The 24,523-nt window shown below is 44.0% G+C and overlaps 2 protein-coding genes across 11 annotated transcripts in view; one reads left to right on the top strand and one right to left on the bottom strand.

The window, feature by feature from the left end:
• SH3D19 (SH3 domain containing 19) overlaps positions 1-24,523 on the top strand; it is a 174,658-nt gene that overhangs the window by 134,494 nt on the left and 15,641 nt on the right. For all 10 annotated transcript variants that reach the window (XM_024126708.2, XM_028491757.1, XM_024126711.3 and 7 more), the window contains 6 exons: positions 8,412-8,527; positions 13,961-14,022; positions 15,099-15,363; positions 17,675-17,743; positions 17,914-18,054; positions 24,191-24,263. In XM_024126708.2, coding sequence (XP_023982476.1) covers positions 8,412-8,527; positions 13,961-14,022; positions 15,099-15,363; positions 17,675-17,743; positions 17,914-18,054; positions 24,191-24,263 — 726 coding nt within the window. The remainder of the gene's footprint in view (positions 1-8,411; positions 8,528-13,960; positions 14,023-15,098; positions 15,364-17,674; positions 17,744-17,913; positions 18,055-24,190; positions 24,264-24,523) is intronic.
• Positions 18,851-22,831, bottom strand: LOC102990594 (transmembrane and ubiquitin-like domain-containing protein 1). Its single transcript, XM_055085772.1, is given in 4 exon segments — positions 18,851-19,269; positions 19,272-19,920; positions 20,459-20,657; positions 22,728-22,831. Coding segments are annotated over 4 exon segments (1,371 nt in total).

The following is a 24,523-nucleotide window of genomic DNA, read 5'->3' as shown; positions in this document are numbered from 1 at the left end:
TTTGTTGCATCCCATAGGTTTTGGGTCATCATGTTTTCATTGTCATTTGTTTCTAGGTATTTTTTGATTTCCTCTTTGATTTCTTTAGTGATCTCTTGGTTATTTAGTAGTGTATTGTTTAGCCTCTGTGTGTTTGTATTTTTTTTACAGATTTTTTCCTGTAATATCTAGTCTCATAGCATTGTGGTCAGAAAAGATACTTGATATGATTTCAATTTTCTTAAATTTACCAGTCCTTGATTTGTGACCTAAGATATGGTCTATCCTGGAGAATGTTCCATGAGCAGAAGAAAGCGTATTCTGTTGTTTTTGGATGGAATGTCCTATAAATATCAATTAAGTCCATCTTGTTTAATGTATCATTTAAAGCTTGTTTTAGAGCTTGTGTTTCCTTATTTATTTTCTTTTTGGATGATCTGTCCATTGGTGTAAGTGAGGTGTTATATTTCCCCAGTCTTATTGTGTTACTGTCGATTTCCCGTTTTATGGCTGTTAGCATTTGCCTTATGTATTGAGGTGCTCCTATGTTGGGTGCATAAATATTTACAATTGTTATATCTTCTTCTTGGATTGATCCCTTGATCATATGTGGTGTCCTTCTTTGTCTCTTGTAATAGTCTTTATTTAAACATCTATTTTGCCTGGTATGAGAATTGCTACTCCAGCTTTCTTTTGATTTGCATTTGCATAGAATATCTTTTTCCATCCCCTCACTTTCAGTCTGTATGTGTCCCCAGGTCTGAAGTGGGTCTCTTGTAGACAGCATATATACAGGTCTTGTTTTTGTATCCATTCAGCCAGTCTGTGTCTTTTGGTTGGAGCATTTAATCCAATTACATTTAAGGTAATTATCTAAATGTATGTTCCTATTACCATTTTAATTGTTTTGGGTTTGTTATTGTAGATCTTTACCTTCTCTGGTGTTTCCTGCCTAGAGAAGTTCCTTTAGCATTTGTTGTAAAGCTGGTTTGGTGGTGCTGAATTCTCTTAACTTTTGCTTGTCTGTAAAGGGTTTAATTTCTCTGTTGAATCTGAATGAGATCCTTGCTGGGTAGAGTAATCTTGGTTGTAGGTTTTTCCCTTTCATCACTTTAAATATGTCCTGCCACACCCTTCTGGCCTGCAGGGTTTCTGCTGAGAAATCTGCTGAGCAATCAGCTGAATCTTTATGGGGATTCCCTTACTTGTTGCTTTTCCCTTGCTGCTTTTAATATTTTTTCTTTGTATTTAATTTTTGATAGTTTGATTAATATGTGTCTTGGCGTGTTTCTCCTTGGAATTATCCTGTTTGGGACTCTCTGTGCTTCCTGGACTTGACTGACCATTTCTGTTCCCACATTAGGGAAGTTTTCAACTATAATCTCTTCAAATATTTTCTCAGTCCCTTTGTTTTTCTCTTCTTCTTCTGGGACCCCTATAATTTGAATGTTGGTGCTTTCAATATTGTCCCAGAGGTCTCTGAGACTGTCCTCAATTCTTTTCATTCCTTTTTCTTTATTCTGCTCTGTGGTAGTTATTTCCACTCTTTTATCTTCCAGGTCACTTATCCGTTCTTCTGCCTCAGTTATTCTGCTATTGATTCCTTCTAGAGAATTTTTAATTTCATTTATTGTGTTGTTCATCATTGTTTGTTTCCTCTTTAGTTCTTCTCGATCCTTGTTAAACGTTTCTTGTATTTTCTCCATTCTATTTCCAAGATTTTGGATCATCTTTGCTATCATTACTCTGAATTCTTTTTCAGGTCGACTGCCTAGTTCCTCTTATTGTTTGGTCTCTGGGTTTTTACTTTGCTCCTTCATCTGCTGTGTATTTCTCTGTCTTCTCATTTTGCTTAACTTCCTGCATTTCAGGTCTGCTTTTTGCAGGCTGCAGGTTCATAGTTCCCGTTGGTTTTGGTGTCTGCTGCCAGTGGGTAAGATTGGTTCAGTGGGTTGTGTAGGCTTCCTGGTGGAGGGGACTAGTGCCTGTGTTCTGGTGGATGAAGCTGGATCTTGTCTTTCTGGTGGGCAGGACCATGTCCTGTGGTGTGGTTTGGGGTGTCTGTGACCTTATTTTGATTTTAGGCACCCTCTCTGCTAATGGGTGGGGTTGTGTTCCTCTTTTCTAGTTGTTTGGCATGGGGTGTCCAGCACTGTATCTTGCTGGTCGTTGAGTGGAGCTGGGTCTTAGTGTTGAGATGGACATCTCTGGGAAAGCTTTTGCCGTTTGATATTACGTGTAGCCGGGAGGTCTCTGGTGGACCAATGTCCTGAACTCGGCTCTCCCACCTCAGAGGCTCAGGCTTGACACCTGGCCGGAGCACCAAGACCTTGTCAGCCACACGGCTCAGAAGAAAAGGGAGAAAATGAAAGAGAGAAAGGGAGGAAGGGAGGAAGGAAGGGAGGGAGGGAGGGAGGGAGGAAAAGGAAGAATAAAATGAAGTTATTAAAATAAAAAATTTAAAAATTATTAAAATAAAATGGTAATAAAAAAAGAAAGAAAGAAGAGAGCAAGCAAACCAATAAACAAATCCACCAATGATAACAAGTGCTAAAAACTATACTAAAAAAAAACAACAAAACAAACAAACAGAGAAAAAAACGGACAGGCAGAACCCTAGGACAAATGGTAAAAGCAAAGCTATACAGACAAAATCACCCACACAAGCAAGCAAGCAAACCAATAAACAAATCCACCAATGATAACAAGTGCTAAAAACTATACTAAAAAAAAACAACAAAACAAACAAACAGAGAAAAAAACGGACAGGCAGAACCCTAGGACAAATGGTAAAAGCAAAGCTATACAGACAAAATCACACACAGAAGCATACACATACACACTCACAAAAAGAGAAAAAGGAAAAAAATATATATATATATATGTATACACTAAAAAAAAAAAAGGAAGAGAGCAACCAAATCAATAAACAAATCTACCAATGATAATAAGCTCTAAATACTAAACTGAGATAAACCTAAAACCAGAAACAAATTAGATGCAGATAGCAAACCCCAAGTCTACAGTTGCTCCCAGAGTCCCCTGCCTCAATTTTGGGATGATTTGTTGTGTATTCAGGTATTCCACAGATGCAAGGTACATCAAGGTGATTGTGGAGATTTAATCCACTGCTCCTGAGGCTGCTGGGAGAGATTTCCCTTTCTCTTCTTTGTTCGCACAGCTCCTGGGGTTCAGCTTTGGATTTGGATCCACCTCTGTGTGTAGGTCACCTGAGGGCATCTGTTTGCTTCCCAGACAGGATGGGGTTAAAGTAGCAGCTGACTAGGGGACTCTGGCTCACTCAGGCCGGGGGAAGCAGGGGTGCGGAATGCGGGGCAAGCCTGTGGCGGCAGAGGCTGGCGTGACGTTGCACCAGCCTGAGGCGCGCCGTGTGCTCTCCCCAGGAAGTTGTCCCTGGATCACGGGACCCTGACTGGCGGGCTGCACAGGCTCCCGGGAGGGGAGGTGTGGATCATGACGTGTGCTTGCACACAGGCTTCTTGGTGGCTGCAGCAGCAGCGTTAGCGTCTCATGCCCGTCTCTGGGGTCCATGCTGATAGCCGCGGCTCGCGCCCGTCTCTGGAGCTCAATTAGGCAGTGCTCTGAGTCCCCCCTCTCCTCGCACACCCTGAAACAATGGTCTCTTGCCTCTTAGGCAGTTCCAGACTTTTTCCCGGACTCCCTCCCGGCTAGCTGTGGCGAACTAGCTCCCTTCAGGCTGTGTTCATGCAGCCAACCCCAGTCCTCTCCCTGGGATCCGACCTCCGAAGCCCGAGCCTCAGCTCCCAGCCCCGCCTGCCCCGGCGGGTGAGGAAACAAGCCTCTCAGGCTGGTGAGTGCCGGTCGGCACCGATCCTCTGTGCGGGAATCTCTCCGCTTTGCACTCCACACCCCTGTTGCTGCGCTCTCCTCCGTGGCTCTGAGGCTTCCCCCCCGCCACACCCCCCCCCCCCCGTTTCCACCTGTAAAGGGGCTCCTAGTGTGTGGAAACTTTTCCTCCTTCACAGCTCCCTCCCAGAGGTGCAGGTCCCATCCCTATTCTTTTGTCTCTGTTTATTCTTTTTTCTTTTGCCCTACCCCAGGTACGTGGGGAGTTTCTTGCCTTTTGGGAAGTCTGAGGTCTTCTGCCAGCGTTCAGTAGGTGTTCTGTAGGAGTCGTTCCACATGTAGACGTATTTTTGATGTATTTGTGGGGAGGAAGGTGATCTCCACGTCTTACTCCTCCACCATCTTGAAGGTCCTCCTCTCGAGAACATTTAAAAGCAAGTTGTTTTCTCATAATTCTTTAGACAGTTAGTACAGCAAATTTGTTTTTTGTGCTTTTTAAATTTATTTTTGGCCGCATTGGGTCTTCGTTGCTGCACGCAGGCTTTCTCTAGTTGTGGCGAGCAGGGGCTACTCTTTGTTGTGGTGCATGGGCTTTTCATTGCGGTGGCTTCTCTTGTTGCAGAGCACGAGCTCTAGGCGTGCAGGCTCAGTAGTTCCGGCACATGGGCCCTAGAGCACGCGGGCTTCAGTAGTTGCGGCACACGGGCTCAGTAGTTGTGGCTCGCGGGCTCTAGAGCGCACGCTCAGTTGTTGTGGCACATGGGCTTAGTTGCTCCATGGCATGTGGGATCTTCCCAGGCCAGGGCTCGAACCCATGTCCCCTGCATTGGTAGGTGGATTCTTAACCACTGTGCCACCAGGGAGGTCCAGTACAGTAAATTTGGTTTTTACTTCTCTTTAACATTGTCTTAGGCAGAGAGAATACAGGGAGGCTGAAACTCAGAGTAATTGTAATATCGTATGTTAGTGCCAGTAGTAAAGATTTGGTAGGAAAGTTTTGAAACTGATAGCAAATACAGTTGTATATGTTTGTCAGGAGTGTATTATTCCAATGAGCATAATCTAAATATAGCTATGTGTGAATTGTCTGAAGAGGAGTAACCAAGAGTTATAAAAACATAACAGTGTATAAAAATATTATTTTAATTAGTATAATACTACGTTTTGATACACTTCCTTACTTGATTTTTCAGTGTTATAACAAATGAAATTTTGGATGAATTTCATTTAATAAGTACTGCAGATACATCTGATTTTATCATAAGAGAGAAGCCAAGAGGGCCAGAACTGGTTACCTTAGGCCCTAGAGATTAGAAAAAGCAGGAGTATGTATGCACATGAATGCACATACAGTGGGTTCCAGAGCAGTTCCTGGGTGATCACACAGCTTTCTCTGTGAGCCTCTGCTTTCCTTTCATTTCCTTTAGTGCTTTTGCATAGCCCAGTTGCATCCTTGCCTTTGTCTAACGAGATTCTGCCACTCCGTTCCTGCCAATGGCAGAGCAAGTGTCCCAGTCCTTCACCTGCAGCATCCCAGGGTTACACTGTAGGCATACCCTGGAATGCCATGAAACTTAGTTTAGGGGTATGGTTTCTCTATAAATTACTACCTAGAAGAATCATATTGGTTTTAGTCTCTTGATGGTTTTATTAACTGATGGCTCTAAGCCAAGTAGTGAGAAGATTGAACGGAGTTTCTATGAAGAACGAGGAGGAGAGAAAGTCAAGGGTACCAAATTCTAGTGGGTTCTCGCTTCTTAGGAGCTTATATGGTAGTGTTAGACTGAAGAACTGGTCATATGTTTCTTTTGACAGTATTATATAGCCTACACAGATCAGTGACAGGACAGCTCATCGGGTTGTTGGCCTGCTCACTGTTACCTTGTTAAAAGTATTTGGGATTTTAATAAGCTGCGTGAGACAGAATGATAATAAATATTACCTGAAGCTCATGTGGCTTTAGTAATACAACTTTTACATTTAAATGTATTCTCCTGTTGTGTCAGGGTCCCCCAGATCCCCATGTTTGATGATTTGCTAGGAGGACTCACAGGATTTAGCATATAGTTGTGTTCATGGCTGTGATTTATTATAGCAAAAGTATGCGAAGCAAAATCAGCAAAGGAAAAAGGTGCCCGGGGCAAAGTGCGGAGGAAACCAGCACAAGTTTCTAGGAGTCCTCTCCCAGTGGAGTCACACAGGGTGTACCTAACTCCACTCAGATGTGAAATGTCAATCAGGGAAGCTCATTAGAGACTCAATACCCAGGGTTTTTGTTGGGGCCTGGTTACATGGACACCTCTAGGAATTTGGGCATGTACCAAAATTCCAGATTTCCCAGAAGGAAAGCAGGTGTTCAGCATAAACCATATTCTTTTGTTTTATCAGTTCTAGAAATGGTGCAAAGCTTCCCAAAATCCAAGTTCCTAGGTGCCAGCAAGGACCAACCTTGTAACTCAGGCCTGCTACGTTTACTCTTTTCTACACACTTATAAATTGGATTAATAGTCCTGAAATCCTGAGAAGGGTATATTGAGAAAGCACCATTATTTATTATCCTGACAAAGCTCCAGGAACTATTAGAAAGCTGAGTTCTGTATATGTGAGAGAACTGAAGTGCCAGTTCCTAGAGAATTCTTTCTATTTATATCAAAAACCAGTTCCCGGGCCTCCCTGGTGGCGCAGTTATTTATTATCCTGACAAAGCTCCAGGAACTATTAGAAAGCTGAGTTCTGTATATGTGAGAGAACTGAAGTGCCAGTTCCTAGAGAATTCTTTCTATTTATATCAAAAACCAGTTCCCTAGAATTTTATTATTACGATTATTAAGCAATGCATATATTGCTGTAGAGGAAAAAAAATAAGACTTTTGGTGTCCAAAGAACTTGGAATGGACAAGAAAAGAAAGGAACATCTTCGTGGTGCAAAACTCCTTGCTCTGAACCTGTCAGCTTCTTCCCCTGGGGACCTGTTTCTTCTGACTAGGATGTCCTTTCCCCAGATCTCTGCATGGCTCCCTCCTTCACTGTTCCTTCAGGTCTTTGCTCAAATGCCACTTTTCTCACTGAGCACTCCGCTGACCACATAGTTTGAAACTGAAAATCTCCACCTCCCCCACATACCCACACCAGGTAATTACTCTGTCCCTTCCTTCCCATAAGCTATCTCCTCTCTGCTTTCATATTCTTACTGCTTTGTACCCTTCAGTAAGGAAACTGCAGCACAGAGAAAATCTTCAAGATGGCGACTGAGTTGGACCGTCCCTGTGTGTGTCTTAATTCCTCGCACAGCACTGCCTCTCAACTAAGAACACTTGTCTGTCTCTAAATCATTGTTTTCCTAGGAGCTGGCCTGGGTATTTTCCCCCTTTTGAGAGTGTTTTCCTGTCTGTGGATAAAACAGGAACCTGACAAATCATCCTCTTGTTTTGTTATAGGTTTTTCATGTGAAATGGAAGCAGAGAGTGTTCATTTGAATGGGGAAAATTCCTATCTCCTTTAAATGCCCGAACCAGTAAAAGGTGGCTTTAGCCTCCTTTAGTATGTTACAGTCGTCCTCTCTCCAAGTGTTTTGCACACAGATTTTAATTAGCTGTCACTAATTAAATCTGGTCATCTTTGTTTTCTTCTTTTTTTTTTTTTGTTTTTTTTTTAGTATGTTACAGTCGTCCTCTCTCCAAGTGTTTTGCACACAGATTTTAATTAGCTGTCACTAATTAAATCTGGTCATCTTTGTTTTCTTCTTTTTTTTTTTTTTGTTTTTTTTTTTTTTCTTCTTCATTTTAAAATAAGTTGGGAGTGCACTATCTCTGGGTGAAGGATGTAGTTTGGATGTAAAGATACTGCTTGTTAAAATGGGAGCAATTAAGCCCATTAATCTGGAGCTAATACATTAGAAAACACATTTAAATATTTGGATGGGGGAGGATTGGATACACCACCTATTAGGAAGCAGCATGCCTTACTACAATGAGTACAGGCTTTGGGTTTCAAACCCATCTGACCATTACTAGCATTAAGACCTGGATAGCTCATTTATTTTCTTCTCAGCTTCAGTTTCTTCATCTGGAAAATGGGTAGGGTATTATCTAGTATAGTGCTGTCCAATATGGTAGCCAATAGCCACATGTGGCTACTGAGCACTTGAAATGTGGCTAATGCAACTGAGGGACTGAAATTTTAATTGTATTTAATTTTAATTAAGATTTAAGTTTAAATTGCCATGTGTGGCTACTAGCTAGTAGACTCAACAGATCTAGCACTTAGATTGAGGTTGGTTTGGAGAAATGTTTATGAATAAAGTGCCTTAACTTAATGCATGGCCCATAGAAGGTTGTCAACAAACGCTGGCTTGCTGTTATAATTATTTAGTATTATTTTTAATCTCTATAAAACGTTTGGTAAAAATTAACCGATGCCTACTAACTCATCAGTTTTCTGAGGCTTGCCAGAATATCTTTCTCATTTGCTTAGCTATCCATTCTTTGTGTGGATCTTTTACAATAGCCATTTTCCTAATAAGGAACCAAGCTGTAATCATTTCATCCCTTGAAACCCCCAAAGACTAGAAATTATTGATTAATTAATTACTGCTATTTTTCCAGGTTCACATGAGGAGGATCCACAAAGCCCACCTCCTCTCCCTACTGAAAAACCTATTGGAAACACCTTCAGCACAGTATCTGGAAAACTCGGTAATGCTGACAGAACTAGAAACTTGGTAAGTGGTCATTATAGGTAATCTTAGGTTGAAGACTAAGCTATGCACTAATTTTAAGTAATCAGCTGATGTCTAAATTATTTTACTATTGGCCAGATAAAACCAATTTCTAAGCTCCATGTACTTATTTAATATTTTTAAAATTCCTATAGAATAAAAGAATTAGGCTAATTCATTGTACTTCATCATAAAATAATTTGCCCTATACCGATATTACGGCATTGTCTTTTAAATAGCACTAATAATGAGGAAGTTATTGAAAATCTCTAAAAACCTTTAATTTTTGTGGAAACAGATTTTGTTCAATTATCAGGTTTTATTTAAAATACCAAATTAGGGACTTCCCTGGTGGTCCAGTGGTAAAGAATCCGCCTTACAATGCAGGGGACACGTGTTCGATCCCTGGTCAGGGCACTAAGATCCCACTTGCCGCGTGCGGAGCAGTTAAGCCCGCGCACCACAACTACTGAGCCTGCGGCGCCTCATCCAGAGCCCATGTGCCTCAAACTACAGAGTCCACGCGCCCTGGAACCCGTGCGCCACAACTACAGAGCCCGTGCTCCCTGGAGCCTGCGTGCCACAACTAGAGAAAAGAAAACCTGCACACCTCAACTAGAGAGAAGCCCATGCGCCGCAACGAGAGATCCCACATGCCTCAGTGAAGATCCTGCATGCCACGACTAAGACCCCATGCAGCCAAAAATAAAATAAATAAATAAATAATAAATAGATCTTTAAAAAAATAAAATAAAATACTGAATTAGTGACATAATTTTAAGATAATTATCATAAGAATTTGTTCATCTGAAATTTAGGAGAGAATTATTTTTTTAAATTTAGAAAGTAGTGCTTTATCATGTACTTATTAACAGATGGTGGTAAAAAGTTTATTTTTTTAAATTTCAACCTCAATACTGTTTTTCCATACTTTTTGGAATTCCCATATGATAGATTATCTTTAAGGTTTGTTTCAAAAGAAACCAGTTCTTAAAGTCTTTGAGCCAAATTTTCAGTTCAAACTTCATAATAGTTTTACATTTGTGCATTAACTATGCTATTATACATGCAAACCCATCTAATCATCTAGTGAAGAGAAATTTCTTTGAAGGAGACATTAAATTGAATTAGCCAATGTCAAGTTAATGAGATTTTTCTGTGGGCTGAATTAAAATTTAGTGATCACTTGCATTTCAAAATACTTGGTAATCGGGCTTCCCTGGTGGCGCAGTGGTTGAGAGTCCACCTGCCGGTGCAGGGGACACGGGTTCGTGCCCCAGTCCGGGAGGATCCCACGTGCCGCGGAGCGGCTGGGCCCGTGAGCCATGGCCGCTGGGCCTGCGCGTCCGGAGCCTGTGCTCCGCAACGGGAGAGGCCACAGCAGTGAGAGGCCCGCGTATCACAGAAAACAAAAAAAAAAACAAAAAACATTCACAAGGACTCAGGGCTGTATAGCACACCTGCCCTCAAAAAATGTCCTGAGTTAGGGAATGTCCAAAATACTTGGTAATAAATTTTTATTAAAACTGGGCTAGGGACTTCCCTGGCAGTCCAGTGGTTAAGACTCCACGCTTCCAGTGCAGGGGGTGCGGGTTTGATCCCTGGTCAGGGAACTAAGATCCCACATACTGTGCAGCAGAGCCAAAAAAAAAAAAAAAAAACTGGGCCAAGACGACCCAAAAGAGGATGATAGGGCTCCCACCATACTATTGTTGAATGGGAAAATCCCAATTTCCATAGAGGAAAAGTTACTTGAGAAGGTTACTGGCTTCTACTCTAAAGGGTTGTAAAGAAGAATGAGAGGATGATGAGGAGGCATACACAGCATTCACTGAGTCATGTCATGGACTTTGTGAACCCATAAAGCTCTATTAAAATATTAAGTATTATTCCCTTTGGTGTTAAGCAGTCCACAAAGCAACTCAAACATTTTAGAAAAAAAACAAGGAAAGGAAGTTAGAATAAACTAAGCCATCTGGAGAGGGACCATGTTCGTAACTGTGTGCATCTCACATAAACAACACGAGGGAAGTCCTGTCCAGCGCTGTGTACAAAGGGTGGGGGCCGGAGGGGGGCACGGTCAAAGCACTCTGTGCTGTACTGTAATGAATACATACCATAACAGACACACTGGGTCTGAAGGAAGAAGAGGAGAGAAAAAGACCCCAAGTTAAATGATTTGGCTGAAGTCATGCACTTAGATTTCCAGGGCCCAAAAGTCAAAACTATGCCTGAGAAATTCCTTTGGTTTTGAGAATTACAATTACTGAGTGAAGTTTAGATCAGAGGCCAGAAAGGCTTCAGGTGTTGGGGAGGGTCTCTAGAAAGAGTGCTTCACCACTGTGATGACCCATGAGGAAAGGCATGGTCTTTGAAAGTGTGTCTTCCGGTGAGGCACAGGACAAAGACCCTTGACTGTTTCTCCTACCTTGAGTGCCGGGGAACTTTCCATCGCAGGACAAGGCGGCTGTAGTTGCAGAATCTCACTTTCTTCGCTTAAACGGTGAGGGAATCCAGGGCGAGGCGCATCGGGAGCCTCTGGCGCGCGTCTGTCAGCAGGAGCAGACACTTCCCGGAAACCCAAGGCTCCCAGAGCCTCCCACAAGGCGGCTGCCAGCCGGTGCCAGAGGAGAGTCAGGGGACGCTGCCCAGAAGGTAGAAGGAGTCACGGCTGCAGCATAGGAGACGGCTAATGAATTCAGGACATGAGAAGTGGTACCAATTCCTGGAGAAAAAAGAGAAGGCACATCTTCAGAGGCTGCTCAGTGATTCGAACAGACAAGAATGTGGTTTTGGAAGAAATACCTGTGTTTCGAAAAAACAGAACAAACAAAAAAAAGGGGAATTATTTTGAAATTAGAAAATAAGAAACCATTCCAAAGAACATGAACAAAAAGATGGCATCTGCAGGGCAGTACAAGCCGAAAAACCAACTTCACCAGGAGCTAAAATGCTTGCCCGAACACATCAGAAGCCAAAGTTCAGGGAGGTCAGAGCTAGAGAAAAACTGCAAAAAGCAGGTACAGAGGAGCTCCATTCATGTGTGGACTATTGAAGAGCAGGAAATCCCTAATCAGTAATCTTCCAAAGACTGTCAGCAGAACCTGCACACAAACCTGGCCTTGAGCAAACACGAGACAGTGGCTCCTACAGGAACCAAGCCCCTGCTCTCAGTATTTGACGTGTGTCAGGTGCAGCAGTGCCTTTTGGAATGTGCCTAACAGTCCCGGGGGATTTGAGTGTGCTGCCTTTTTTTCTGATTTATTTTTGCTCATTGTAGAAAATTGAGAAATTAAAAATATATTTAAGATTTCCCATAAAAGTAAAACCAATCAGAGAAAACTATATTTGGTACAAGCTTTGGATTATATGGTATGTGTTTATTAAAGTACATCATCTATAACTTTCCATGTCAGATTTATATATCTATATTTTTAAAATTCTGCCCTTAATTATTAAGGTGTCTAACAACTGTAATTTTGAGGAAAGCTATAAAAGTTCCTACCTATCTGCTAGAGTGTTTTTGCTTGTTTGTTTTAATTTTAAAGGCAGCCAAAGAAATAAATGAGTTTTTCAAGTATCATAGCAGTATTTGTCAGGGGGCACATAGGCAACAGTGTATTTATAAGGCATGGATGATAGTCTGGAATATTGCAGGGTTTATGAGCTGGTGACTTGCTTCACTACATTAACTGAGTTCATTAGTGAAACCAAGTTTTAAGGGCAAGCTTAATTTGTTTTTCAAAATGGGATTATAAAACACTGAATCATATTCAGGTGATCACAGTTATTAGCAATTAATCATTTGGTATTTAAGGAAAACTTGTGTAAATATTCAGTTTGAATTAAAAACCATAGAAGTGAGTTTTAACTCATTTGTAAGATAAGAAGGGGGAAAACAGCCTGAATTAACCCAAAGATTTCCAAGCTATAGTTAAACCTCTTTTACAAAGAAAGGCAGTATATGGGCTTGCCTGGTGATGCAGTGGTTAAGAATCCACCTGCCAATGGAAGGGACACGGGTTTGAGTCCTGGTCCGGGAAGATCCCACATGCTGCGGAGCAACTAAGCCCATGCGCCACAACTACTGAGCCTGCTCTCTAGAACCCACGAGCCACAACTTCTGAGCCCGCGCACCTAGAGCCCGTGCGCCTAGAGCCCGTGTTCCGCAACAAGAGAAGCCACTGCGATGGGAAGACCGCGCACCGCAACGAAGAGTAGCCCCCGCTCGCCACAACTAGAGAAAGCCCATGCGCAGCAGCGAATACCCAGCGCAGCCAAAAATAAATAAATAAATAAGATAAATAAATTAAAAAAAAAAAAGACAGTATAATTTTAAAGAGCTGGCATTTTTCCCTCTCAGGTGGTCTTGGAGAAATATTATTTCCTGGAGGTCAGTGGTGAGGGCTTAGAAAGTAGGAAAGGTGAAAAAAAGAGACTCAATCAGAATTAGAAGGATTTAGTGAAGACTTTTCCCTAAAAAACAGAAGTCTTGGCTTTAAGATCCTTTGACTTCTCATTCAACAGAATATCTGAAAATGTTTTCCATGTATTATACTCATTTCCCAATCCCTGGACCATAACATGCTCGGAAAACCTATTTAATTAGCACAGTTTGAACCTCTTCTGAAGAAATCTTCCTGTTGATCCCCATACTTCCAATTTCTCTCATCTACTTTCAGGCCAAAACATTCCAACTCTCCCTATCTTTTGTTTTTCACACTACCCCCCTTTGCTTTTTCCTACACAATTCTTCTCAGCACATCCAACCCTTTTGCTGTAGTGGTACAAGCTAAGCTCTCTGCTTTCTCAGGCCTTTTCTGTTCTTCCTCACATGCCTTCCTTTTAGGCCACCCCTTAAGTTTCTGTTGTGTTCCACCTCCTTCCAGTTCAAAACCCACCACACAATGTGGAAACCATCCAGTATGAGAGATCTGCCTGTTCTAAGCCTGTTCTAAGCAAAACGAACTGATCACCACCTGACTTACTAGGTGTTTAAACTTAGGAGCACTGCATATCTTAAATGTTGTCATGGGATAAATAAATGCCATATTTTAAAAAAATTCCCTACAGTGTCTGCTTAAATTGCTGTGTAACCCAACATGATTTAGACAGCATCCTTAATTCCTCAGAACATGCTGGATGTGTAACCATGCAGTGCAGTTGGTTGGGCTGCTGTCCACAGTAGCAGGACACCCCCCTTCCCTGCCCAGCCTCTTCTTCTGTGTTTTCACTTGCATTGTGACATGGACAATGTAGGTAGGAATTAGAAATGAGTTAATATTGCTTAAGACCAAAAAACTCTTTTAATCTCCTTTCTGTAACTCAGCTACATTTCCACTTTATAGATCCAGCCAAACAGTTGTCCATAATTCCTCTTGAAAAGCCCTTGTTTCAGATTCATGTTAACTAAAAATCATTCTCTGATACTTGCAGGAATCTGACCATGCTGGTCAGTCAGGAGGTTCTGTGCGAGGACCCCCAAGGTTGCCACCGAGGTAAGTAAGCATGGGAAAACTTCTAAAAAGTCAGTTAGAGAAAAACTAATGACTGCGAGACTGGACTCTCTTTTCTATCACGAAAACTGAGTGTTGCTGGCCTTCGATCTTCTTTTAGAGATACATTTAACTCACAAATTCACCCAGGCCACTAGCCCACAGTCTGCTTCTGACAGCAGGTGTAGGAGTCTCTGCTCCTTTTTTAACGCAATCCAAAAACTCACAGAGCACAAACATGGATATCTGTTACTTTTCCTCAAACAAATGAACAAGACTCCTTTCTGAACCTAAAACAACTCCACTTCTGGAACACACACACGCGTATACACACGCATACGTACATACACACACTCATACACATACACACACTCGCTCTCTCTCTCCCTGTTCCCAGAAACCAGCCTGGATTTTGGCATGTCCAAAGGGAGACAGGCCTCGTGGGCTTAGAGGTGACCAGCCCTCCTGAGTTCCAGGGCTATTTAGACAAAAAACTGTGATGTTATCAAAAGACATTACTATGTTGGAAATTATTTTTATCATAGGGATTAAGGAAAGGCTTTCAAAGTACTAATTGTCCTGTCCCATTTTCAGAACTAGCTTTCTTTATATTAATCTAAATTAGTCTTTTAATAATAATTCCTATAACATGAATATTAGGGGAGTTTGACATACCTTTTCTAATCAGGTACAAGACTCCATCACATATACCTGATATCTTATTATAAGCTTTTCATCTCAGACTTTGGTAGAAAGTGCTTAGTTTTCTGAAACAGTCATGGTGTGTTTAAGAGCAAATGGGGCCTTACAGAACTCATGATAGTAAATGCTTGTTTGTCTTGAACTAATGAATCTGTAGTGCAAGATAAGAGGAAGCTGGAACATCATGGCATTTCTTCAAATAATATAATGTTTAATGCAGCAGTCATTTGCTAAAAAATAGCATAGCCTGCATGTTTCAGTGAATGGTATTTACACTAGCAGAACGCTGTGTGTGTGTGTGTGTGTGTGTAAGAAAGGACAAAACAGAACCTACTATCGATCAAACACTGACTCACAGCTACCACATTGACTTTCAGACCTGTGAATGGAAAAGTCATACTAGCTCGACAGCCTCCTCCCAAGGGGGCCCCTGAGAGACCACCTCCCCCAAAACTTCCTGCAACCAGAGCAGCAGATAAAAAACTGCCTTTTAATCGGTCTTCTTCTGACATGGATCTTCAGAAAAAACCAAGTAACCTGGCATCTGGACTCTCAAAAGCCAAGAGTCAAGTCCTTAAAAATCAAGATCCGGTGCTGCCCCCTCGCCCCAAACCAGGACACCCTCTCTACAGGAAATACATGGTAAATTTAGCTTTTAAAAATGTTTGTGGTCAAGAGGTTTGTCCTAAAGTATATGTAAGATCCTTATTCCTTAGAAAAAGATGATGAGACAACTGTGGAATTGCCCCTTGACACTGAGTGCTTTAGACAAGTAGGCCATGTTAAAACCTAGGTCTTTTAAAGCAGGGTTTCATTATTAGGAGAAATATAGGAAAAGGAAGCAGGGCAGACAAGGATCGCAACCTGATGCCTGGCTTGACCAAACAGAAACTCTGAAAAACCTGACCCAGTAGGTTACACTGATGGGAGTATCTCTGCCAGATATTATATTCATATCTTGATATAGTTTATATCTTATAGCTACCTTGCCCACGGAGTAAAATTTGAAGTAGAAAGTTCTTATTAAAATGGATGGTTTTTCCCTCATTTTCCACTTTTGTAAACCTGATTATCGTGGTCCATTTAATAGTTACCAGTTAGAAGTTTTCATCAATAATTGAGATAGTGGAGATATTAATTTTGTTCTCTTTGAATATTTTTCTCATCATATGACCTTAAGCTTTTGTCTTCAGAGTTGATGTGCTCTATTTTGATCAGGTTAACCTGATGAAATCTAGAACAAATTAAAATGATAAGGAGAGCAGGAGTGTTGGCACTTTTTAAAACAATTGTACAACAGTAGGTCTTAACAAGAACAGCAATTATTCGTTTCATATTGTTCTACATTTCCATCATTGAGCTGGAAATTGTTTTCACTTTAATCAATTTAGGATTTTTTTCCTCTTCCTAAGGGAAGGGTGTAGACAGATAAGAAGGAGGTAGGATATTCATATATATTCATATTCATTTAAACTGATAAAATTTTAATTGCTAAAACCCAGGTGTGTACTTTGGGATAGGATACTTAAAAATAATTATAAATAAAAGCAGTAGCTGATGTGTTGAATACTTATAAGCCAGGCATTCTTCGAAGCACTTTATATATAAATAACTCATTTATTCCTCACACCAACCCTGTGAAGTAGATACTATTATTATCTCTATTATACAGATGAAGACTCAGAGAGATTAAGTAGCCTGTCCAGGGTCACATATCCAGTAATGGTAGAGCCAAGATTCGAACACAGACTGAGTGTCTCTGAGCCCATGCTCTTTACCATTAGGCCATACTAAGAAAGTAGTGTTAGTGGGGCTTCCTCGGCGGTCCTGTGGTTGGGACTCCGCGCTTCCACTGCAGGGGGCACTGGTCCGATCCCTGGTCGGGGAACTAAGATCCCGCAAGCCATGCTGTGCAGCCAAAAAAGAAACAGAAAATAGTATTACTAACTGTAAAGCCTCTGCTTGCATTGGCTGTTCCGTGTCAAGAGCCTCATTTGGGGGAATGAGATTTTGCTTATAGGTCTTAGCATAGCGGTATAATGTCAACAAAGCATTTGAACAACTCAAAGAAATTAATAAATTCAAAATGATGGTGTATTAGTGTGTCTCTACGAAATAATTCCTTAAATCCCTCATTGTTCCTGTGGCCGCCCCACCATGAAATTGCTAACCAGGGTAACCTGGGTACCTTGGGCACCCTGGGGCTCTGACAGAGATGCTGGGTCGCAGCATGACCCGCCGCAGCCTCCCAGGGCCACACCCTCATACTCTACATCTTTGCTCCCGAGCGCAGCCTCCCTTTCCTTGTTGGAAGCGAGCTTGTGCGATCCCATGTCCTGGCTACGCCTTTTATGTTGCACAGGCCCTCCGACCCGTGCTCATCAGCCAGAATTTACCAAGGCAGGGAACAGGGTTCTCTGGCCAGAGTAAAAGCCATTCTAAGATCAGACAGGGCTGAGTGGACCAGGAATGACTGAGGTCAGGCAGTGAGATGGGTTTAAGTAGATGCTTGTACCAGAGCGACTGCAGGGGCAGGTGAGATTGAAGGCGGATGGAAGCGGCCAGTCCAAGCAGGGGAGGCACCAGTCCCCTATCAGCCGCCCCTGAACTAAAGGCCGTGAGGTCAGGTGCTGAATATTTACCCTTCCGACGCCCTGGGGACTTGGTGGACCTTGTCCTGTAGAGCAGAAGTTCCTGGATGTGGTTGTTAAGGGAACTTTAGGCCACCTTCAGCTGCCGAGGTCCTGTGGGCTCAGCTCCAGGCCCCCGAGGACTCTGAGCGTCCTGAGAAATGGCAGCGCCACCAACTGGATCCCGAGCTTGAGGAAGCCGAGTGCAGAGCTTAGCTGCGGGAGGTTACACTGCAGGCGCACGTGCCAAATCCCCACCTGATCAGCCGCTTAGGACGAGGTTATTTGATCGTGAATGATCCTTTTATTGGTTTATGTTTAAGCTGTCTGTGCCTCACGGAATTGCCAATGAAGACATTGTCCCGCAAAACCCTGGAGAACTTTCTTGTAAGGTAAAGTAGAGCTCTTTCTTTACTGACTAATGTAAAAAAAAAAATCTCTGGCCTCTGTTACTGTTTTACACGTTATTAAATGCTTTAGGCTCCAAAGATTAAAATGTGGAAAAAGTAATAATGTTTTATTAAATAATAATTGCTTCAGAGAGTGATATCGTACCTTCCAGCGTGGGGACGTCCTTGTGATACTGAAGCAGGCGGAAGGTAATTACTTGGAGTGCCGGAAGGGGGCCGACGCTGGCAGAGTTCACCGGTCTCACATGAAGATCATCACCCCACTTGATGAACATCTCAGAAGCAGGCCGAACGTGAGGAATTAGTATTGTACCGCCTTCATATCACACGTGGCAGCACATTTCATAGAACTATTAATTATAGCTCATTCTCAGGTTTTTATTAGCACGTTTATTTTCACCAGAGTAAAAAATTACAGTAGCATTTTTTTCCATTTTAAGAATAAATTACTTCTAAGAGACTTGCCGCTGCCATACTAATCACTTTGATACAGAGTGACTACCATGTGTTTTGCCTTCCTTGCATGGTGCTGACTTACAGCAACCAGGACACTCAGTCATTAATTTTCAACTGTGAGAGCTGTTTATTTTTGAAATAATGTAAACATGTTTACCAAAGTACTAGAGATTAGTTTTCTAACAGAATGGATAATTATTTTAAAGGCGGCCCTATAAATGCTAAGCCTGACATTAAAAAATACTTCCCTTTAAGATTTAAGCTTAATATAAATCTCATTTCTCTGCTTTATAGCCCATAAAAATAATGAAATGAGATGTTCCAACAACCTGAAGTCACAATTTAGGCCTAACAATTTGTCGAGCCTGGGAGAATACAATGATTTTTTTTTTTTTTTTTAAACTTCACAGTTATTTAATCTGCGCATGTTCCAGAGAACCCCCTTCACCCCTCCCAGCTCCCCTTCTCCAGCCCTTCACAGTCCTGGAGTCCCTAAATCAGCCCAAGGAGCTGTCAGGGACTAGAGGAGGCTGGATTCTCAGGCAGGACACTAAGAAGGGCCCAGGGCCGTGGCCCGGCTCTGCCCAGCACCAGGGCAGCAACAGCAGCTGTCTGACCCGGAGGAGCGGACGGTTAGTGGGTGCAGAGGGCCAGCTGCCCCGGGGGATGGCCCAGAGCCACGAAGGTCACAGGGAGGGGCCTCCGCTGGCCCCGGGAGCGCTCTGCGGCGCAGGGCTGGGCTCCAGGGTAGCGGGAAGAGGCAGGCCGCAGAGGCAGGCCCGGGCAGACAGCAGCTCCCACCGTGCCGTGGGGAGCAAGGTCCGGAGGGGCCAGCCACACTGCCAAGAGCCCGTGGAGGCAAGACGGGCGGAACATGGCAAAGGCCGGGAGACTGTGGAGCAGGGTGAAGCCGGCCAGACCCAGAGTGGCGGTCCGGGGAACGAAGGGCCGGTACTGGATCTGGCCGTCCCAGAGCAGCAGTGGGCTGCCTGCTGCCAGCCCGGAGGGGCCTGGCTCTGAGCCCAGTGGGCAGGTGGGTGTGGGAGACCCTCCCGAGTGGGCACTTGGCAACGGAGAACGCAGTTAGGAGGGAGGTGACGGCTGCCCAGGGTCTGGGTATCGTCTCCCAACAGTTGCCCTTGGTAGATGAGTCACACGTGCTGTTCCCGGCCAGGAAATGGGGTCCTTTTCAGCAAGCCGATGGTGTCATGGGGCCAGGCCCTGGCCACCTGCTCTGAATCGTTGACAAATTTCAGCCGCAGTACTGGGGGCTCCTGGGGGGTGTCTGGAGGCGGCGGCGTTGCTGGGAGCCCCACGCCAGGCTCTGGCTGTGCAGCCTGACCTCTGTGTCTCAGGCTGGGGGTCTCGGCTCCTGGGGCCTCCCCTCCGATGCTGTCGGTGACCGCCATGGCTCCTCTGGGCTGTGTCGGTGGCGGGGTCCCTGACGGCTGGGGCAGTGGGTCAGCGCCCTCGGCAGTGTGTGTTGAGGCCCAGGCGAGAGCCAGCACCGGAAGGCAGGCACGCACCGCGAGAAGGACGGTCACCTCATCACCCACCCCTTCGGTCAGGGCCACGGCACCTGCCTTGCCCGCTGCGCTACCGAGCTGGAGGGGCCCAAAGAACCCGAGAGGGGCTGGCTCACCCGCCAGGAGCCCTCTGAACTTCGGGGGGGCTCCTGACCCCACCCCACCCCAACTCTCCCACTGTCCTCAGACCTCTGCCTGCATACCCGAGCCCCGCCGGGAGACACGGACCGCTCTGACGCCCAGTTATCCCAGACCTGCCCCACGTACCCCTTCCCATCGCCAAATCCCAAGTCCTAATTTTTTGTAACCTAAGATCTAGGTCTTTAACCAGCTCCCCAGTTCCCCCAAACCCTATTCCGAGGTCAGGGCCCTGACCTTCTAAGCGACTGTCCCCTAAATTCAGCCCCCACCAAACTGCACCCCAAAGCTTACCTGTCCTTCCCGCCCAGGTCATCCCACAGTTCACCTACTCCTTCGTCTCGTTGACCCAAAGCTTATCTACTCTTCCGTCCCTAAAGTTTCTCCAAGGGGGAAGAAGGTGGTTTCTGCACACGCCCGTGCACGCGCGCACACACACACCCACACCGCCCCGCTACCATTTACCCCAACCCCGACCCGCGGCGCGGGGCCGCTTCCCAAGGCTTCCCCACGCCAAACGTCAACCTGCGCCCTTTGGCAAACTGGATCCTCCGAGGGTTGCCACCCCCCACCCAACTCGGCCCCTCCTGGTCCGCTCACACCCCAGCCCGAGGCGGCCCGACCCCACGCCTCCCCTGGAAGCCTCTCCACACCCAGCCTGCTGCACGACCCCAGATCTCGCCCGGGAATCTGAGACTTCGCCCTCCCGGCCCGCGTCCTCCATCACCGCTCCCATCTGCCCGCCCCACACGCCCATCCCCGAGCAGTGGGAGCGCCTATATAATGATTATTGAAGGTCGTTAGTTCAGCAAGAAAAATGCCATTGGACACTTTATAGAGTTATATATTTTTATTTTATTTATTTGTCTTCATTGCTGCGCGTGGGCCTTCTCTAGTTGCAGCGAGCAGGGGCTGCTCTTCATTGGGGTGCGCGGGCTTCTCACTGCGGTGGCTTCTCTTGTTGCAGAGCACGGGCTCTAGGCTTGGGGGCTTCAGCAGCTGTGGCTCGCAGGCTCTAGAGTGCAGGCTCAGTAGTTGTGGCTTGCGGGCTCTAGAGCGCAGGCTCAGTAGCTGTGGCGCACGGACCTAGTTGCTCCGTGGCATGTGGGATCTTCCCGGACCAGGGCTCAAACCCATGTCCCCTGCAGTGGTAGGCAGATTCTTAACCACTGCGCCACCAGGGAAGCCCTAGAGTTATACTTTTAAAAAACTTCTCAAGGTATCCAGTTAAATTTTCACTATCTATTAGATAATGTAGCAAACATGAAAAATGAGACCCATCTGTCATTTAAACCAAGTAGAGTACTTCGTTTGTCATTCAGCCTAGTTTTCATAATCTCGTCCAATTCTTCTTAGAAGGCAGCTTATCATTTGAGGTTTGCTAAGAAACTAAAAATTTGAATTTCGGAGAGCAGCAAAACTATGTCTTACGCTAGTTGCAGCTGGGATACTGAGATTTCTGACTTTGGTCCACACGGGGAGGGTTCTTCTGTTAACTCATTTTCTCTCTGTTTTGATGCAGCATTAACTAACATCTGTCACCACTCTTCTTCCTCTCTCAGAGCACACTGATGGGTAACCATGGGAGTTGTACTGTCAAAAAGCTCCCCTTGATGAAAATAGAAGCTGAAAAAATTACCAGTTGTCCTTTTATAGAAGCCCACAGTTTTGTCCACTTGAAACATTATCATACTCAGGCTTGTGCCACAGACTGGCAGAGAGGTGGCCGCTGAGGGCTGACAGCTGGTGACACTAAAGTGGAGCCTCTCTTAGGCTCTGGGTCATGGCTTACAGGACATTTTTTTTAGAAAAATAAAACTTACCTATTTGAAAGCCTAGTTTTAAGGTAAATATTTCTAAAAATGTGTTATGCTTGCCCCTACCTTAGTCAACAGAAGGCACTGCACATTATCAGTTGAGGCTGGGCTGTCAGAGCTGGGAAGCGGGGGGATTGTCACCTGACTTGGTTCTCAGCACAGACGCGGGTTTCAGTTTCCCTCCCACCACCTGAGGCGGTGATTTGACCTCTCTGAACTTCATTTTTTTAATATGTGAAATAATATGTAGATAATTCCTCACAGAGTTGATTATACAATTGATTTATCAATATGATTCCATTTATATTAAGTCCAGAATTGGTAAATCCAGAAGGTAGATTAGTGGTTGCCCAGGGCTGGGGGGAGGGTGAGTGGGGGAGAGACTGCTGATGGGTGGGAGGCTTCTTGAGGGAGTGATAAAAATGTTCTAAAGTTAGATTGTGGTGATGGTCGCACAGTTCTGTAAATATACGAAACCTAGGTACACTTTAAATGGGTGAATTTTGTGGTATATGAATTATATCTCAAAGGTGCTTAAAAAATTAAATGAGCTAATTAATGCATATAAGGTGTTTAACACAGTGAGTAGTGCATAGTGGGTGAACAGTGAATATCAGCTTTTCTTTTTTTTTTTTTTTTTTTTTTTGGCGGCACTGCACGGCATATGAGATCTTAGTTCCCCGACCAGGGATAGAACCCGTGCCTCCTGCAGTGGAAGTGCGGAGCCCTAACCACTGGACCGCCAGGGAAGTCCTGATATTAGCTATTCTTTTTACCCATTAGTATTAACCATTATAGTCATACTGTCATACTAGAAACAGCTTTGAAATATGTTGGATTTTCCTCCCAGATAGCCACCCTAATGGTATGGTCTGAGTTGTACAGACCCCTGTGGCCAGCCCAGTTCACCTGTGCCTCTCGCCCTTCATCTGCCAGGCCAAGGTGATGAGCAGCATTCCAGGGGTAGCCATGCATGGAAGGCAGAGAAGGGAAACTGGGAGGCCCAGGTTGCCATCCCACCTCTTCTACCTTCTCAGGCTTGTGTTTAGATCTTGGTCCAGCTGGAGATTCATGTTTGTGTTTGGTGTGGGGTAGGCCTCTGACTTTACTTTTTCCAGCAGATGGAAAGCCATCTAGCCTAACAGCACTTAGTGAGCAGTCATTCCTTTTTCCACAGATGTAAATCAGAAAAAATGAAAACCACACATACACACATGTAATAAATTGTGTAAATAATAACTTTTAAAGCCCTCTAGGCTTAAAATATCTCACAGCTCCTTTCCACAATCCCTGAAATTCCCATCATGCCCATTTATTTAGGGAAAAGCACTGAGCATCCTCTAAGAAAATGTCAATGTTGCTTTGGTAAACTAATACACTGAGCTGCCATTAGCTATTCCTCTATTACCATTCAGCTGACATGAGAGAAGGCAGCGTGCCTGTGCAGGTGCGTTTTGACTGATTCAGAAAAGAGGCGAGCAAAGGTGCGGCAGGGCAGAAGTGGAAAGAGTGGACCTCGATCCCTGCTGAGCATCATGACCGGGGAGGGGCGAGCCCTGAGGGGACAGGGGCCATTGAAGAAGGGAAAAGAAAGGGCACAAAAATTTGCCTTCATTTATTCCACAGGTTTGCCAGTGTTGAAGAATTTTAAGTTATAATTTCAAAGAATATCCTTCAGTCAGATTTGATGATGATAATGACGTGGATAAGCCTGTCTCTTCATGTAAAGAAACTAAGAATAACAGCTGCCTGTCAATAAGAAATGGTCACTCTTCAAATACAGCTTCTCCTCTGGCCAGTCTAAGCAGTTGGTTAGATGGGTAGAGAATATTGAATTCTCTTTGCTAATTTACTTAGAATTACTGGTGAATAAACCATTCAGATTAAATAGGAAATCCAGGCCAGGCATGGGAGGTAGGGTTGGCTTTCAAATTAGAGAAAGCATTCAGTTAAGTGGTAATAAACGCAATGGATTTTACTTTTTGTGAATTATACTTTTGTGGAAGTCATTAGCTCTTTTCATTACAAAAGACAAGAACGTAAATTGCAGAACTTCCTTCTTTTCCCATCTTAATGAAGAGACTGCTTTTAAGGCTCTGTTCTTAAGGTTTAGTCCTGATCACAGTTTATGGGAAAAGTGACCCTTGAAAGGTAAAGAGGTCAAAAACCACTATTTCAGGATAGAATAGGTACTGCTTTAAAAAAAAAAAAAAAAGTTAAGTAATTTGCTTTTGTTTTACTCTCTTGCTTTAAAAAATGCTGAGGGATATTATAATTGAGAGTTATTTCTGTTTTCCTCTGGCAAGGACACATGCCTTTTCAACTTGGTAGTGATTCCCTTGTCTGGCTCAACTGTGTGGTTTGCATCTTGTACTCATAATGTAATTGTGTCAAGAGGACCCTAATGAGGAAAAATAAAATGGTCTCAGAGTGAATAATAAATCCAGCGTCCATCCTGCACACTCCATTCACCGCTCTGTTTTCCCCCTAAGGATCCAAGCCACGCTCAGAAGCCTGTTGACAGTGGTGCCCCTCATGCTGTCGTTCTTCATGATTTTCTGGCAGGTAAGGACATAAGTAATAAAGTGGTAGAACCTTAGGATCTGGGATCAGGCATCCTCCCCAGGTTAACCTCTCAAGAACATCCTTCTCATTTTCTGCACCAGCAGAGCCCTGGACTGGAGAGGTCATCTCATCCATCACCCCACCATCAGTAAGAGTCAGCTGTACCCAGGCATTCCAGAAAGCTTAGCTGTAATAGCTTTGCCTTTGAAACTCCCTATGAGAGAGAGAAGAGGAGTGTTTCCTTTACAAATGAACAATTA

Source organism: Physeter macrocephalus, chromosome 7, assembly GCF_002837175.3.
Source record: "Physeter macrocephalus isolate SW-GA chromosome 7, ASM283717v5, whole genome shotgun sequence".
Classification (NCBI taxonomy): Eukaryota; Metazoa; Chordata; class Mammalia; order Artiodactyla; family Physeteridae; genus Physeter; species Physeter macrocephalus.
This window is presented reverse-complemented; position numbering and strand designations above follow the sequence as displayed.